The sequence below is a fragment of the Peromyscus eremicus genome, chromosome 20 (genome assembly GCF_949786415.1).
Source record: "Peromyscus eremicus chromosome 20, PerEre_H2_v1, whole genome shotgun sequence".
Lineage (NCBI taxonomy): Eukaryota > Metazoa > Chordata > Mammalia > Rodentia > Cricetidae > Peromyscus > Peromyscus eremicus.
The window spans coordinates 49,826,334-49,844,092 of NC_081436.1; the positions used below are offsets into that span (position 1 = coordinate 49,826,334).

General features: G+C 38.8%; 1 protein-coding gene across 2 annotated transcripts in view; it reads left to right on the plus strand.

The window, feature by feature from the left end:
• Nucleotides 1-4,779: 4,779 nt before the first annotated feature.
• Trps1 (transcriptional repressor GATA binding 1) overlaps nucleotides 4,780-17,759 on the plus strand; it is a 234,421-nt gene continuing 221,441 nt past the window's right edge. The window contains exon 1 of one of the 2 annotated variants that reach the window (XM_059247548.1): nucleotides 4,780-4,887. Coding sequence is in view for 1 of the 2 variants with exons in the window: in XM_059247547.1 (XP_059103530.1) it covers nucleotides 5,550-5,559 (10 nt within the window). In the remaining variant the exon portion in view is untranslated. Of the gene's footprint in view, nucleotides 4,888-5,429; nucleotides 5,560-17,759 lie in introns of those variants that run through there. The other variant, XM_059247547.1, reaches the window with a different exon arrangement.

The following is a 17,759-nucleotide window of genomic DNA, read 5'->3' on the forward strand; positions in this document are numbered from 1 at the left end:
TAGCAAAGAAAGGTAATAGATTGAGGGTGTAATTATGGCAGATAGCACTAGTCACCTCCTTGTCATGGCCGGAACTAGATCTGGATTTTTCCCTGTGAAGGTGCTCTCTACTGGTTGGCAGAAGTGGAGTTAGCCTTGCTGTTTCTTAGAGTGGTTTGGTTTGAATACATTGTGCTGAATGATCTCATTTAATTGTGCTTTCACTCTGGTGAATGGTATAGGGTTGAACATTCATAAATCCGAATGCAAATTCAATCCTCGTGCCGTCATTTTTATTCCAGAGCACACTAGTCAGGAATTTCGTGTGTGCGTACATGGTGTGTGTATGCACACATGTGTGTGTCTACACCTCAGAAATTTGTTTCCCCTTTTAATTAAACAAAGCTCATGTTTGTTGGCTTTCAGGGTGGGCTGCAAGGCCCATCTGTTTAACTAGGCATTTGCCTGATTCTGCAGAGGGAGGATTGGCAAGTGTAAGTGTGAATTTGAATACCAGATACAGGATATTTAAAGCTAAATTTATCTTTAATAAATTCACCCAGAGGTGCTTAGCAATAGGTAGTTTTGAAAATGATCATAATGTGTGCAACAGGAACACTTTGTTTTTAAAAGCTGAATGCTGTGTGACTGGGGGAAGAAATAGACTGGAAGTCTGTCTCTGATACTGCTTTCTTCATTAGGTCTTGATGGGAAGGAGGGTGGAGTACTTCAATAATTGCCTTTTATGTGCTGGAAGGAAAATGATCTTCCATTTTATAAGTTGCTGTATGGTCCTGAGAGAAAATAATAGGATATTTCTTGATAGTATGAGTGAAAGCAGTCGGCATCCTCCAAGGGATGTCAATCTTGGAGGTTTCTTTTTAGAAACTTCCAATTTATGATGTGTTAGGGTAAACAGTTGGATTACATTTCTGAAATACATGTTCCATCAGGTAAAATCATTGTGATTACAGGCACTGCAACGGTGAGTAAGTTATGTGCTAAAAGGTTGGAAATGTAGAACAAGTATGCCTGTGCTTAACTGCTAATCCCTGCTTGTATCTCTCCTGAATAAACTACAAGGAAAGAGGGGACAGATGCTGAAATAACACAGCAGAAAGGGGATATTATGTCATTCTGGGAGAATAGTAGCATTAATACAGCTCAAGGAACTATTTTATCAATGGTTTAACCACAATAGACTATTCCAGAATTCAAAGCAGGATGGGAGATGATAAAGAAGTTATTTTAGTGGAAAGTTGCTTCTTTGGTTTTGCTCTTTTATTTCCTCTAATTCTTCCTTATTTTCTGAGGCATTCTACACAGGCCCAGGTTGTGGTTTTTAATGTCCTCCCTCCATTGTTCAGAAATTTATTGCTCTAAATGTGTGAGGATGGTTTGAAGAGCCTTACACATGTTTGACAGCAGAAGATAATAAATGTAAATAATTCTTTAATATTTCCCCTAATTCAGTTTGTGCCATGCAAATGTCAGGACTAGAAAAACAAATCAATAAACATTTGAAGGAAAACAATATACATAAGTTAGTTTGTATATTAAAAACAACTGTCAAACAATTATGACCTCATGTATTTGTTGGTTGTTTTGAAATATTCCTACCAGAGTTAAAAAATGCTATGAGGGCCTTTGAGCTTAAACATATTGTGTCAATCAAGAGCATATGTGATATATCTGAAGCATGAGGTAAAAATTTTCTTCATAAATTATTGCATCAATAAATAAGTAATTTGCTTGAAAAAAAATTATAAAAATATTTGTGCTTTTATTAGGTTCTCTGCAGACCTTTTGAGGCTGATGTAAATGAGTTGATACTGCAGCATTAAATCTCTGCTATCCTAACTTGAAACACAAAAAGTAACGTGAAGACTCTTTTTTTTTTTTTTTTTTTTTATTTCTCAGGCAAACTTCAGCAAAATTGAGTCCGTGAAACTTCATTCATTAAAATTTTAAGTGACCGTGGATTTGTTGGCTTCGGTACGTGGAGTGTAACTTTATCCTTTCAATTAAAGGACATAATTCACCCCTGGACCTTTGGCTTTACTTTTTCATATAATATATAATTTGGGTACACTTAATGGTCAGATTTTGTATTATTACAGGTGGAAAAACACCAGCCATCTCAAGGGTTTTGTGCCTGCAAAAGCGTGTAATTTAATTTTTTTGAACCAATTTAATCAATGATGGTTTCATGTGTGTAAATTTACACTCTTGACGACTGCCTTAGATTTGAGGGTGACTGGGAGGAAGATCACTTCCCCTTTTAAAATGTCATTTAAATCTTGGGGAGCAGTAGGAGATTAGGGCACTAATCCTTGTGATAAATTGTGCTGTTTAACTTTGCTGAGATGGTGTTGTCTCAGATTTTATCAGCTGGATACCAGACTCAGCAGTTTTACTTCTGTTAACCCTTTAAACACAAGCCGCCTGACCACTTTGATATGTATTTCAAAATTTATTTGACTTAACAGTTTCAGTTAGTCATGGCCAAAGAATGTTTCACTCCAATCCTTATTATTTTTTCTGAATAAAACTAGTTCTCGCTGTGTCATGAATATTTCCATAAAAGCCAGCAAGCTAATTTATGACTTAACAAAGAAAATAAAAGGCCTATATTTAATATAGAAATACCTTTTATAGGGGAAATTGGTGGTGGACAGTATTAAATGACTCCAGTGTGGAAATATGCAGGTGGTCATTAGGAGTTGACTGTAAGATTTACTGAAGATTTTCATATTAAATTCCCCTACATGCAGGGCCATATATAAATCCAATTCTGTTAAAAAATTTAAACTGACGGCAACATGAATAATTTTATGCATATGACACCATTGTCTTCTCCCTCCTTTAGGGAATATATTGTTGCCTCATTGTGAAACTGTATTTTGACTACTCTTCACCCGACTAGTTTCTCTATTGCGAAAGAATTACTGCTTTTCTATTCATCAGTGTATGGGACATGCTTCTGAAGCAGGTCTGGACCAAGAAATTGCAGATCTGCCTGAGTATATTGGGAAAAGGAGGGAGGTTCTACAATCATTTATTTCAGTTTTAGGTTTATATATACATTTACATACATGTACACACACATGCGCGTGTGCACAGACACACACACATATGATTGCCTTTTCCACTTCTTATAATAGCATGACTGAAAAAACACTTATCTTTTCTGCAAGAAGATATACGAGTCAGTGAAAAATATTTGGGGGAATCGCTGAACCTTCAGCTCACAGATTCGTGATCGTACCTCTCAAAAATTCTAATTTTAATCATTTTGTACTTCAGAGAGGGATGTTTCTCCTTTTAGCACAAAATTGGTTTAAGCTGACTTTCACTAGAGGAAAAACATACCACTTAAAGTCACCCAACTGAAGAAAATGAAGTCCAAACGCCCAAGAAATGTTTACTTAGTTTTTAACACCTCCTATACTTTGAATCCTGTCTTGGTAATGTTTTATGCATTGTTGATCTTTAGAAGTTAAAGGGAAAGATAGCCTGCTCGTTCCCTGAACTTTATGCTGAGGGAATTTCTCTTAACAAGATGTGTGATAAGAAAAAGAATGTCATGCCTGATTCAGAGTTCCTTATCTGCTTCGAAAGCCCCAAAGACCAGCATGTATTAACCTGGCAGTGACTGAATAATGTCCCCATTTTATCTGTTTTGTGGTACCCCTTAAAGCACTCATTGAGTTTCTGGCTTCTCAGCTCAGAAAACCATAGCAACCTCAGTCCGCACTTCTCCAACTCAGGATAGAGTTCAAGTTGTTCTCCTGAAGCCCTCCTACCATCCAAAAGCCTGGGAAATCCTGACCACAGCCGAGGTGTCCTAGGACTTCCAGCCACAGATTAGAGGGCGGGCGGGGGGGGGGGGGGGGGCGGGAGGGGGGCGCACACGCACACACAGATCCTTGCGTCCTTTAATTGAGAGCTAGAGGGAAAGGTAAAGAAAAAAAAAAAAAACCCAACACACACACACACACACACACACACACACACACACACACACACACACACACACACTTTGAGAGTTCTTGGCATTCTCCAGGACAGCATCACCAGTGTCTGGGTAGCGTCGCCTTGGCTGCCACGCACTGTCCCCCGCGCCCCCAAGGTAGGTCCGGGCCTCCAGGCTCCCCCTGGCCAGGGCAACCCGGCTTCCCTCCTCCCGCAGCCCGGCCGGTGGGGGAGGGGAGGGGCGGGACGAGCCGCGCGCGGTCCCCAGTTGTCGCGGGCTGGCGCGGCCGGCCGGTCCCGCGGGCGGCGGCGGCGGCGGCGGCGGCGGGTGCTCGGGGCCGGGCGGGGCGGCGGCGGCGGCGGCGCGGGGACGCGCCTGTCTCTTTAAGGGAGCTCGGTCTGGGGTGGCGCTTTCCTCCGCGAAGGCTCCTTTGATATTAATAGTGTTGGTGTCTTGAAACTGACGTAATGCGCGGAGAGTGAGGTCCTGACAAGCGATAACATTTCTGATAAAGACCCGATCTCATTGCAATCTCCAGCCGTCCTCTTTCTCGCTGCTGCTCGGTGGTGGCTCCGGACCTCGCGTCCTCCTGATCGCTCTCTCGCCTTTGCCTAATTTTTTTTTTTTTTTTTTTTTAAAACAACAGCAACAACAACAACAACAAAAAACCCCAACAACACCCCCTCCCTTCTCCCACCCGGCACCGGGCACATCCTAGCTCTATTTCCTTTCTCTTTCTCTCGCGCTCTCTTTTTTTTTTTCCTGGGGGGGGAGGGAAGGGAAAGGGGGGGAGGCAGGAAAGACCTTTTTCTCTCCCCCCCCCCCAATAATCCAAGATCAACTCTGCAAACAACAGAAGACGGTTCATGGCTCTGGCGGCCGCGCCACCATCTTTCGGGCTGCGGAGGGTGTTCCTGAGGATTAATCAACAGGTAAGGGGGAGCCGGGCGGGCCGGGGGGCGCGGGCTCAGCCGGCCGGGGCGCCGTTCCGCCAGCGCTGCGCCCGCGCGAGTGTGCGCAAAATGTGGGCGATCGCGAGCGGGGAGCCCTGGGAATTAAAAGTGACTTTCTTTGAAAAAAAAAAAAAAAAAAAAAGCTCAGCCGAGGGAGAGAGTGTGCTGCAAGCCAAGCGCAGGCAGGCTTCTCGGGTTTCACACGCATTTTCTTTCTTCCTTCCCCCCCCCCCTCCTTTGCGCGTGTGATTTCTTTCTTTCTTTTCTGTTCCCCTTAACCTCCCCCCACCCCCCACCCCCCCAATTCCTCTGCTCCCTTTGCTGGGTCTAAGGCATCTGAGCCTTGGAAACCAGAGAGACTTCAAACTGCAGTAGCCCCCAGAGTCAGGAGGGTCAAGTTCAGCCGCCGGGGAGGAGGAAAAACAAATCCCGATTTGCCAAAAAAAGAAGTTTCAGGCCGGTGCCCCCTCCCCCCCTCCCAGCCCCACTCCCCCTCGCTGTCTCTTGCTGGCTGATTTTAATTCTCTCCTACCGGGAGCAGCAGAGGGATCTGGAGGTGGCTGGACCCGAGGGGCCGCCGCCGCCGCTGCTGCAAGTTTTCTGGGGGCTCCTGACAAACGGGGAGCAGACTAGGCACCGGCATGCAGAGTAGTAAGTTGGGTGAACTTGGGAGGGTCGGGAGGGTTTCCGAGAGGGGTCTTGGAGTGGCCCTCCAAAGTGGTGAAACAGCATAGTCTGGCTTTTGGTTTTGAAGAGTTTAGTTTGCAAAGCCAGGCTTCAAACTTTTTTCCCTTAAAGGCCCAGCTGGGCTAGAGGGAGAGAGTGTGGCATCCCCTGGTCTACCCGTCTCTGGGCAGCTCAGGGCAGCCTGGGCCCAGGGGTCTGTGCCCTGTCGGTACCATGAGGCAGGGCCTTGCAGCCAGGGAGCTTCCGTAGGGGCTGAGCAAGGGGCAGACTTCCTCTGCGGTGCGGTTGATGCGCCATGTGTCGAGCGGGTCAGGGGACACTGGCTGGTGATTAAACGCCTGTCAGCGGTGGGACATGCAGGCAGACAGGCTCTTTGCTTTCTGTCTAGTTCCTGTTTGGGCTGTAGAGTCTGAAACGCATCTTTGAAAGGCCAAGGCAAACACCTCTATCCCTCCAAATAACTCCAGGATTATAGGACCCCATGAATAATTTGAGGGTTGAAGCAGGGGTGGAAGCCGTTTGAAGTGCAAAGCTGTTTTTGTGGCTGGGAAGGCTTTTTCTGTGAGTACCTGTCTGAGATGGTGGTGTTTCCCCTTTCACCAGGGAAGTCACTAACTGTTTTACAGCTCTGGGACTCTAAAGCCATTGAAGTGAGAGGGCCAGAGAGAACTAACTGGGGCTTCACAGAGAATCTTGCTTGGGCTTACTACATTTTAGGACCTGGCTGACTTCCCCATATCTTTTTAGGCCTCAGATTTGATCCTTTGAAAGTTTTTGAGTAAGAGCCATGGATTTAATGATGAATCCAAATTAAGATAGAATATCCATCCTTATCCGGTTTTGGGAAATCACCGCTAGCGTTTTAAGCAAGGTAAGTGGAGAGAGAGGGGCCGAGCGGAGAAGTAAAATCAGGCACAAGTTAGGCCGATTCATTGAACTTTTGTAAGCCATCCAGGTGAACAGGAAAGGGACTGGAAGAGATAATCAGTACAAAGGCAAAAATACAGATAAGGGCCTGAGACAAGATTACGAAGAGGTCATCATTCTAGGCCTTACTGACTAAATTTGATTGCTGAAGGGCGGGGGGTGGGGGGCGGGGGTGGGGGAGAACAAGACTTAAGTCTTTAGAGTGTTGTAAACTCCTGAGTGCAAACCCACCAGTCTCTCTAGAGATCTTTCCCTGCAGGTTTTAGAAAGAGTTGATCATTTAGAAATGATCTGCCAGAGTGAAACATGTTAGGGACAGTCAGGAAAGTACTGCGGCTAGCAGGTCCTTGACTGGCCCAAATGAGAAGGAAAGTGTCTATAATCTCACTGCTGGGCAGTTTCTTACATGCTGTTCCCTTGCCTCTGAGGCCCTCCCAGTTAGTGCTGCACTTGGGGTAGAGAAGCAAAGGCTCTAAAATAATCACCATGCGGCTTTCCCTCACTTTTCCTTTCCCCAAGTATGACAGGGTTGTGAATAAATACAGGGTTTGTATGGGAAGATGAAGCGTTTCCTGTAAGTTTCGATGCTGACAGGACAGTCTGGAAATGATACCAACATTCAGAGGGTTTTTTTTTTTTTTCTTTTTACCTTTAAGTGAAAGTTTATTAATGGCATGCTCAAACTTTACAACTTCAACTTATATGTTCATTGAGTTTATCCTTTGGTAGATTTCATAACTTCCTTTTAAAGCTGCATGCTTTTTTAAAAAAAATTTAATTTAATTTTTTATTTAAAACATCTCCAGTTAGTTAAATAGACCGGGCCGTGAATATGCTAGTTTGAGGAGGATTATTTCTGGCTATGAGTACTGTGGAAATAGAGCTGCAAAGGAGGAAACAGAGTTATGATGACTTCGTGTTGCTGTGATTTCTCTAAATGTAAGGCTTGGGAAGCATCATCAGTACTCTATTGGCAAAAAATATTATTTACGTTTCTTGAGCGGATGTCGGTGGCCTCCCAATGTGCCTTTTGCATGTTAGGCTATGTGTGCGTGGAATACTTTTACATACCTAGTAAGTAAGTCTGACACTCTCCGTGTAACTGGTAGGGAGTACCTAGCCAAAAAAGTTTGTCACTCGGGAATTTCATATTCTGTCAGTGATTGTGCTGCTTGGGTAGCTCGGTCCTTTGTTAGAGCCAGCATTAAAGGTGTGGAGGAGAGTGCCACAGTGGCCGTGAATCCCGAGTTGAATTCAGAGCTCCACACTTTGACTGCTAATATTGTGAAGAGTTTTATAGAAATTTCTACCTACTTTCATACAAATCGGTTTGGCATCCAAATTAGTGTGCGTTTCATCATGAGTGGCTTTCCTAGCTCTTTACTTTGTCTTTGGCATTCTTTTCCTTTTCCTTTTAAGTCACACAACACTCCTGAATTTATTCTAGTTTTCACTGTAAGTCTCTGTAAGACGCATAAGCAAATCTTCATTCATAAGAAAACCTTCCAAACACGGAAGTGAATGCATTGGTGGGAAAAGCTGCTTTTAAGATTCTAGTGTTTCAGTGGTGCTTTTACTAATGTTGCTATTATTATTATTATTAAATGTATATGTGTCTAAGTACAAATAGAAGCCATTATTTGCTTCTAAAGATACATGCATTTTCTATTAAAGAAATAAGACAAGGGTGTGAGGTTTTAGTAAACTCTTTTATCCTTTTTTGAAGTATATAAACATTACAGAAAATTTTTAAAGCATTTGAAACAGATTTTTTTTAAGTTAGAACTTTATTTTGAGTTTGAAATTGATGTCAACATTGATAACTAGCTTCCTGATATTTTCTATAATATATATATATTACAATTATTATTACTTTAATGCGTCACTTGAGAGCAAACAATAATATCAAAACACTGTGCTATTGTACATGGGACAAAATAGACTTTCACAGAGTTGTGGACAGGTGTCTATAATTGATTTCAAGGGAAATTATTATTTTTGAAATAAGCGATGAACTTAAAATAAAATGACTGGCTCCCATTAAAACGTACCCTCATGAAGATATTCTCTGGTGTGTAAAATGAAGCCATTCATTCAACACACTGTCAACTTTCCACTTGGTATTTGCCTCTGCTTAATTTAGTTTCCTTGGGACAGCTAGTGTGGTAGCCTGCATCTGTTTTTGGCAGGCATAGAAAACTATAAACTCAGACAGTTCTGTCTCAAATATTGTAGCTCAAGAGTTACAATCAATTTGATAAAGAACAGGCGAGTTGTATGAGCTTGCTTTCTGTTGTTCATCCTGGGTCCAGCTTTCAGGTAACAGGTTTCTCTTCCTTCTTTTTCTAATTATGATTACTAATGTTATTGATAACTAACTATTCTTGTTAAACTTCCTTATTTATTATTTATTGAGATATGGAGGAGTTAACGATAGCATATGCAGACTTGGCTAGACTTTGCTTATTTATAGAACAGTTACATTTTATTTGGATGTATGGAAAGAAGTGAATTGCATTGTCATTACAGAATTTATGGGATTTAGTGGATCCCTTGTAGCTGTAATATCAAGACGCTTATCTTAACTTTACAAAGCAGTAATTCAACACAATTTTCCAAGTGTCCTTATTTATGCTCATGTATAGAAAAGACTTAACATGCTTCATAAGTATTTGCATTTTAAAAACTAAGCAGTTGTTTTTATTATTATCAAAATTACTTGCCTTCTAAAATCTTGGATCAGTCTACTGAAGTAAGTCCCCGAAAATGCCAAGATTTGTTTTTAGACTACTGTTCAGTAGCAGATAGAGAACAGCCTGTTTTCTCCGTAAATGTAAGTTGGTTCAAAGCTATTTGTATCAAATATTCTATTATAGATGACCTCAATAAGTGAGGCCTCAAATGATACAATTATGGCCACTTTGGGGGTCTTTATATCACTTAATGGCTCTTATTTCCCTGGGAAGTGAATTTCCAAACCTTTGCTTTGTTTCTCTGTAGGGGATAATGATGCGGAAATTGATTTAGGTTAGAAAGAGATCTTTGGGCTTAAGGAAAGGCTTTTACTGAATTTTCAAGACACTGAAAATTGTTTGAATTGTTAAGAACTGGTTAAGAGAAGAAGCCTGCTAGTGATAGTAGGTATTGGAACGATCACAGCATCACCCATGCTGAGTTCTTTTTATTTCCCACCTCTTTTCACTGCCCCCCCCCAGCAGTTTCAAGTACCAAAAACAAAGATGAAATTATCAGTGTACTTCAGATTTGAAGCATCATTGAAATAATTTTTTGATTCAAAGGTATAATTGAAATACAAACAATAAGGCTGGCCGTTCAGAATGTTGCATTCAAAAGAATAAAAAAAAATTACTTTTAATTTTTAAAATGTTGCTAGCTCCTTAAAAACCTGCAGTAAATACTTTACAAGTGGCTAGACACCTTCCCTGGTGTTCAGTTTATACAAGTAGGAAACTTTCTCTCCTGCTCTTTCTCTCTCTCTTGTTTTCTTTAAACCAACTGACGTCATGCCAAACTTTGCTTTAAAAGAACAGACAGAAGTAATTGGTAGCTTTTAACTTTTAATAATGTTCTGCATTGGTTTTGGTGGCCAAAATGCTTTTTTTTTTTTTTTTTTTTTTTTTAGAAAAAGGAAAAAAAAAAAAAGTTCAAGTAAGAACGGGCTTGTAGCCTGAGGAAGAAAAGCTCCGTTGATACAGTTATTTTTATTCTTGTTTTTCAGTTTGTTATTAAAACCCTTTCCTGCTGAGCTGCACTGCATTTTCTTCAGTTGTTCGCTGTGATAGTTGGTGCATTTGAGGTTACTGTAATTGAAACAGGTTGGGGGCTTGGAGAGAAAACGGATTTTTTTGTTACCTTATTTCTTTACTATTTGAAAGGAAAAAAAAAACAGGTTTTTGTTTCAATTGAGATTAATTAATGAAGGTTATCAATAGTGACAGGTCAATGAATATGTTTATATAGAGAATGCCACACCTGTTACCAAGAGCCTAAAATATGGAAGTTTAATTGTAACATTAATCATTTTTATGTGCGGAGGAAGGAAAATATATGAAATGTTACCAAAATGCAGTTTTATATTGAAAGCATTAGTTTCAAGGGTCAGTATGTTCCTACTGAAAGTGTTTCATTTTTCGTCCTGAGAATTTTAAGTGGCATCTTTAAACCTTATTTATCACATAATATTTTAATAATCTTTCTCTCTCATGCAGAATTTGCACAGGGAAATATAACTTTGTCTGCTTTAGAGACACCTTGATCACATTGATTGACAGGGGCCAACTTCAGAAGTTGGCAAACACAAAAATCTTTTCTGGGGAGAAAAAAATTGTGTCAGTATTTCCTTCCTTGGGAAAAGCTACTCCACCCAGAAGTGGGGCCCTCCTTCCCATTTGTGGGGCAGAACTAAGTAGCGACGTGTGTGTGACACAAACAGTTGCTGAGGTTGAAGTCTTTGCTGTAATACCAAATTTCATCTGTGAGTTCGTTATTTTCACCCCTTCCAGACCCAGAAAGTCCCTAAAGAATAATATGCCCTGAAAATGAGGTGTCTTGGAGAGGAAGAGTAGCCACTAGTAATTTTATAATTATCCAAAGTATTCTGTATGGTTCAGACTCTCGGAGTGTTCTGTTCTTAGAAATTTGACAATTTTGATTTGTTTTATTTGTTCTCAGCATTTATTGTGAGAGCTACAGACTTTCATTCGTATCCGAGAGATTCCTCCTTCGGTAACTGCTCCTTCGCTTAAAGTATTTTCCAGGGAAAACTAGAAGAATTAACTGTATGTTGCTCTACTAGCATAGTGCAAGTTTATTGGATTCAGTTGTGATTTAATGAATAAGTTTTAGAAAGTTTGCAAGCATAAATTTCAAACCATAGGCATGTCTGACATGAAGGTTTTTTTTTTATTATTTAATAAATGTTGGTCTGATACTTCGAAATTGGGGATTGTTATAAAGTTTAGCAAGACGGGAAAAGGCAGAGGGAGGTATTTGGAGTTTGCAGCCCTTTAATATCAGCAGTCTGTTTACTGTGGATTGGCGGGGAGGGGTAAGGGGAGGCATTGTGGAAGATGATACAAAAAAAAAAAAAAAAGAATCCATCAACTGCGCATATGATCCCCTCCCCTTAAGGTTTACTTAAACAATATGTTTCGGTTTTGCCTCAAACCATTCTGCACCACCCCAACTCAAAGCATCCACCGCTATCTTGGTTCCTGAGCGATTAAGGATGGTGTTTTCTGTTATATAATGAGCTGCAGTATTATTTGAACAAAGGTAACATATTTTGATTTGTGTAAATCTTTGGTAGTTATTAGGAGGCTACCTACAGTGTAAGAGGGGTTCTATAGTATAAAGCCTGTGGATACTTGGTGCACACACGGTGACTGTACTGTCTTTGAATTATTGCAGCAATGTGTGCATGCTCTTGGAGCTGTATTTTATGTATGTAATACTTAGATCCACCTTGATGGTGGAATTTAATGTGCTAAATCATGACCTGCTGTGCTTTAAACAGGAATCTTTTAAAGAGATACATGACTTGTTTTTTTTTTTTTTTTTTTTTTTAAAGCTGGAAGTTTGAAGTGATTGTGGCCGTTAGACATAATGAATCATTCGCTTCCATAGCACTTAGATGTATTCAGAATTTACTAAGAAATTTCAAAAGAAGGAAAAAAAACCCACCATATAAATCAAAATGCCCCCTCATTGTGTATTTTAAGTACTGTTCTGAGAACATTTTTGAAAAAGTCTCATTTCTGTGGGGAGTGACAGTGCTTTTCTGAAGATGTGATTTTAAGGCACTTTACAGTTTACAATTCTATCAGCTTAAAACGTTATGCAGAAATATTATGGAACATGTAAAGACTCCGTACTCTTGAGCCTATGCGTTTTTCCCTAGGGTGATGGATTCTGTGCGTCACCCAAATGTGATGCTATTTGCCTGGCTTGTAATACTGGTTTGAGGGTTGCTGGATGTCCTAGTTCATCAAGCAACATAATACAACAACGTTGGTAACTAGGTAATTGACACAGTCAAAACAGGCTCTGGAAAATGTTCCAAATACTTTAAAGTCAGTTCAGAACTTAGCATATATTCCATTTATTCAACACTTAAATAAACAGATGATTCATTGTCTGCCCTTTAAGCCTCCTATAGTTGATATCACTAGAAGGAAATATGTTAATGCTCACAGTTCTTGTTTTTATTTCTTTTGCTTTAGTTTGAAAGGAGCATAGCTCTCTTATTTGTCTTAATGATTGTTTTATCTATTAATTACTTATCATTGTGATAATGAGTAGTATAATATAATAAACATTTATGTTCCCTAATGTAAATGTCCCAAGTTTTAAGAATGTTGATATTATTACTATTTTTTAAAAGTTTGAGTATTATAACAAGGACTGAGTTCAATATAGGACAATATATAACTTATTTAAACATACAAATGTCTTAAATGTAGAAAACAAGGGATGAAAATGTTTTCATTCAGAGCTGGTTTTAGTTATAGTATTTGGACAGACTATGAAGTTTACAAATCAGTGAATGTTCATAATAGAGCTTGTTCCTTCTTGTTAGATTCTATAATAGGACTTTGTGAGCATTCATGTGAATTGCAATATCACTTCCTCCATATAGGAATTAGAGACACATCTATACTCAGTGTAAATAAATGTAAATACATGTGGCAGAGTTGGTCTGGGGAATCAAATTTCTCTATTACGTGATATACTTATGTGCAGAAGGGACACATATTACTATCTTAAGATTAGTACAGCTCATGCGTCTCTGACTTCATGATACTAAGTACATACATGTATGTGCACATGTTTGTGTTCTCTTGTCATAGGTCACTACCGGAGATTCTATCAAACTGCATCTTTTCAAAAATGACATTAATCTTTCTCATGTCCCTTTAAGTTATTTAATGCATCCCAGAACCTACTTGAGAGTTAAATTAGCTACAATTTTGGTTCTCAATCAACGTGAGGTTGACTGAAGAAAACGAAAAACAAATTCTACTTTTTTGTGATGTCATGATCCACACATTATCTTAGCTTTGGAAGATTAGTCTGTATCTCAATACTAAGTAGCTCTGAACGTATAAGTGCTCCTATAAAATGTTGTTATTAGTGTTTGCTTTCCTTGTTATGTTTTTAATGATTGCTGAAAGAGAATCTGGATCACTTTACTTATAAATGATGTTACGCAGTTGACGGAAGTTAAGGGCGGGTGGTCATAAATATATTAAGTTTAATCAATGTCCATACTACTAAATTTTTATAATGCATATTCTCATTTCTGAACGATTAGTAATTCCTTCAGTAGTTATTTTTTATGTAATTTTGAAGCCTTTATACCTCACATGTCTTCTTTATTTTGATGATGAATTTTTATGCTATACAGTTTTAAAATTTTAAATGAACAATCAGAAATAATTATGTTCACTATTGGATACACAAAGTCTGTAAGGATTATTGCAAACTTTGCTCCCTAGGTCTGCAGAAGTAGAAAAGTTCTAGAAAATTACCCAGGTAAAGCTGCCTGGTAAGCATAAAGTATTCTGTACTTTTAAAGTAAATTGTTAAGAGAAGTTTTTCGTTTTTATCAAAGTTGCGTTCTTTGAGTGTAAGATGTGGGGAAATTACAGTAAGAAACTTTTTGCCATCAAAACCCCAGTTACAATAAACTGTTTATTCTGCTTTTTATACTATCATTCTTTATTCTGTTTTAAAATGTCATGGTTTTGGGGGTTAATTTACTCTATTGAAAGAATGCCCTAATTAACACATATTGTTTTTTAAAAAACATTTTGATACACTATGAAGGAGGAAGCTGTCACTCGAAAATTTTAGCTCAGAAGTAAAAAGTCATTTGTGTGTGTTTTATAAATAAACCTATGTACATGATCTTACATGCTGTCTTTGCTAAAGTCTTAATCTTAACTCTTTAGTGTTGTGTTTGTTTACAATTATATGTGTACATTCTTCACTCTTTATCCCAAGAATATTATTCACTATCTTGTATTTGACATTTAATTCAATATATCTATGCTCTTACTACTCCTTGAAAGTTTTGATCTATCACTGATAATAACATTTCAAAATGGGACTGACCCAGACTATGATTAGAAGTAGAGAATTAAAGGTAGATATTAGCCTAACCAGGTTTTCCTTATTTTTCTGTTACAGGTTATGGTTACTTTTAAAGAAAATTAAACCCCTCTGAACAATAAGGGGAATGGGCTGTGTAGAGTCAGACATTATTGCAGCCTGTGGCTTTATTCATTTATTCGTTTTTTTGACACAGAAAGCTTTGACCTCTTAGCCTGTGGTCCTTGGGAATTTTAGATAAACCCCACTGGGGTCACACTTACAGTTCTGGCTTCGCGTGACAGAGAGCACTCCCCATGTAGCTTCTACTGTGCTACTGCGCTGTTTTCCTTCAGGTCTGGAAGGCCCTTTAAGTTAATTTGGCATTTGGAAGCACAACAGAATCCTTCCTCTCTGAAAAATCCTCTGGATGGGTTTCAGAAGGGCAAGCAGAGATCATGGGCCACAGGATGTAGCTGACTTTAGGATGCTAAAGAAAACTGTGCTGAGACCAAGCATGCTGTCTCTGGATTATTCTGCCATGCTTTACCAGCAGGTTTTTCTTTTGCTTGAGAAAGTCTTTTTTTTTTTCTTCCAGTTTTGAAAGGATTAAGAATTTCCCCTTAATTTGACAGATGCGCTGGCTGGAGGATTTTTTAATCTCCATTTCTTTATGATATTTATATTTGAAGGGCAGTTATATTGGAAATACTTGAAGTTTACATACAGCAAAACAATAATTTGATTTTATTGTTTGCTCTTGAGCAGGCCATTGACACTTAATTTCTGTGAGGAAATACCCTGAATGAAGTTAAATAAAGTTGTGGTATAATTTGGAAATAATTATGAGTACCACTTTTTCTGGCAAAAAGATTAAGGCAATTTTAGTTAGTGTTTCTACCCAACCCAACATTCCAAGTTTTTAAGTATGAATTGGAACACTCGGTCACAGATGATGCTTGAAATGTGTGGTATCTTGATGTAGCGGAGAAGAGAGGGGACTTTAAAAATGCTTACCGGTGTGTTTTAGATTCCCAAGAGATGAATGCCAACTATCACATTATCAGCGCTTGGAGGTTCTTATGAGAATTTTGCTTGTTTATTGTTGCATTAGTCAGTGACATCAATCAGAAACTGCTAGCATATTTGTCTACAGACCTGGTACTGTTCAATGAGGGACTGCATTTTCATCAAGGTTTGGGGTGTAGCATAAACTAGAATAATATCTGTCTTCTAAGGTGGGTCCTCAGTTGGGGATTTGCCACTGACTTTCAGCCTCTCTGGTGTGACAGTTACAATGGGTAGAAATATCTAGAGTGATCAGTAAGGTTAGTTCTGTCTTTCATGTCTAGGAAAATACAGCACTTGATGTTTGCTTTTTGTGTGTTTTGTCTCCAAGCAGAGGAAACTGACAGTTTTATGTTTTAAGTGCAGAAAGTTGTTCTTGGCTAAGCAACCCTAGAGTTAATCACAGGGATGTTAACTTGAATTTTTGTCTTTATAAAGTTTCTGATTTTTCAAACGAAATGTGCTGTTGTTATTACCAAATTGACATCCTACCTTCTGGGTTGATTTTTAGATAAATGTTTGCTTAAATGTTCTTTCTTGAAGTCCATTGCTTTCAAAATAACAAAGTTTTTTTTTTTTCTTTAAAGCTTTTTAGGGGAGGAAATATTTAATCTTTTTAGCAGGTTTTTGTTTTTGTTTTTTAGCTTGTTGGTCCTTTGTTCTTTACTGTAAAATATAAACCAATTTTATATGCATTTGGTGCTCTTTTTTTTTTTCCTGTCCTGTTATCTTTTAAAAACTCTGATACAGGAGAAATCCAGGAATCGGCAAGCTCACTTCTCAAACCACACCCTGGCAGATATTTTCATCATTTGTAAGGAGTCACTACAGGGAGAAATCCTTTCCTGTGTCCTATCACACTTTTCTTTTTACTTCAGAAAACAGTGATTTGGAAAAGTCATGTACTTAATCATTGAAGTTAATTGAAAACTATGAATGGTGTAAAGGAACATGATATTTGCTCGAGTATTACTTACGTCTTATACTTGTGTGTTAAAGTTTTGATTGGGGCAAAACCAAACTTGAACCAACTTTGATTTCTATTTAAGAACAATTTATGGAATTCTCCAGAATAAAAAAGAAAATATGAAACACCATCAGTGACTCGGTTAGAATTACTTCTGCATGGAGCAGAGACTTCCCTGGGACATATTTAATGGGAGGATGTTTAAGTATAAAGAAAAGTCTCTCTGTTTATACCTGCAATTTTTTTTCCTGACTACTGTCCTGAAGATGATGGGCATGCTTAAATTATGGTTATGTACATAAATGAAGCTGAGACCATAGAGGAATGACAGCTCTATTTATATGTAGGAAAAAAAAAACAAGTTTTTTTTTTTTTTTTGCATTTGTTATAGATGTACTACTTCCTAAAGAGAGTGACACCAAGTTGTAAACTCACTATCCTGAAAGCTATTCCCTGGAAGGAACCACACTGTTTGAATTCTCAGTGAAGTGTGTTTAGCAGTAGTTTGGTGTCTCCACTGGTGGAGATGGGAATGATTCAAGCAGTCACCTCCTCTTTTGTCTGCTGTGATGTCAGGCAAGAATTTAGCTAGAACCTTGCAGTGGAACCTCATCAGGGTTGAGGAGTTAGGACACTGTGAGGATCCCCAATCACATTTTATGAGTTATTTTGAAACTGCAATTTGAAATTTGAATTATAATAATGAAGTCAGAATAGTATTTTTAGATTTAATTTGAAGCCCGTAGTTAGAGATAGTGAAAAATTTACCAGGCTCTTTTCATGTTTTTGTATGTAGAAGAAAATGGCTCTGCACCCCTTCGAACAGCACTGTAGAAATAGTAGATTGACCTTACTTTGACAAAATATGATATGTTAAAGATATTTGCGAAGTTTTAGGGATAAACAGAATGTACATTTTCAACAGATTTACAATGGGGAAATCATTTAATAAAGGGAACTGACGCTTGAATGAATTAATCGCCTGAGGTGACACACGCAGGACCAATTCTACACTCTGACTGAGTTATCTTTGCTGTGTGATTCTGTTTTATAACTTCTTCCCTATCTTCTTTACCAGAGATTGCCGTGC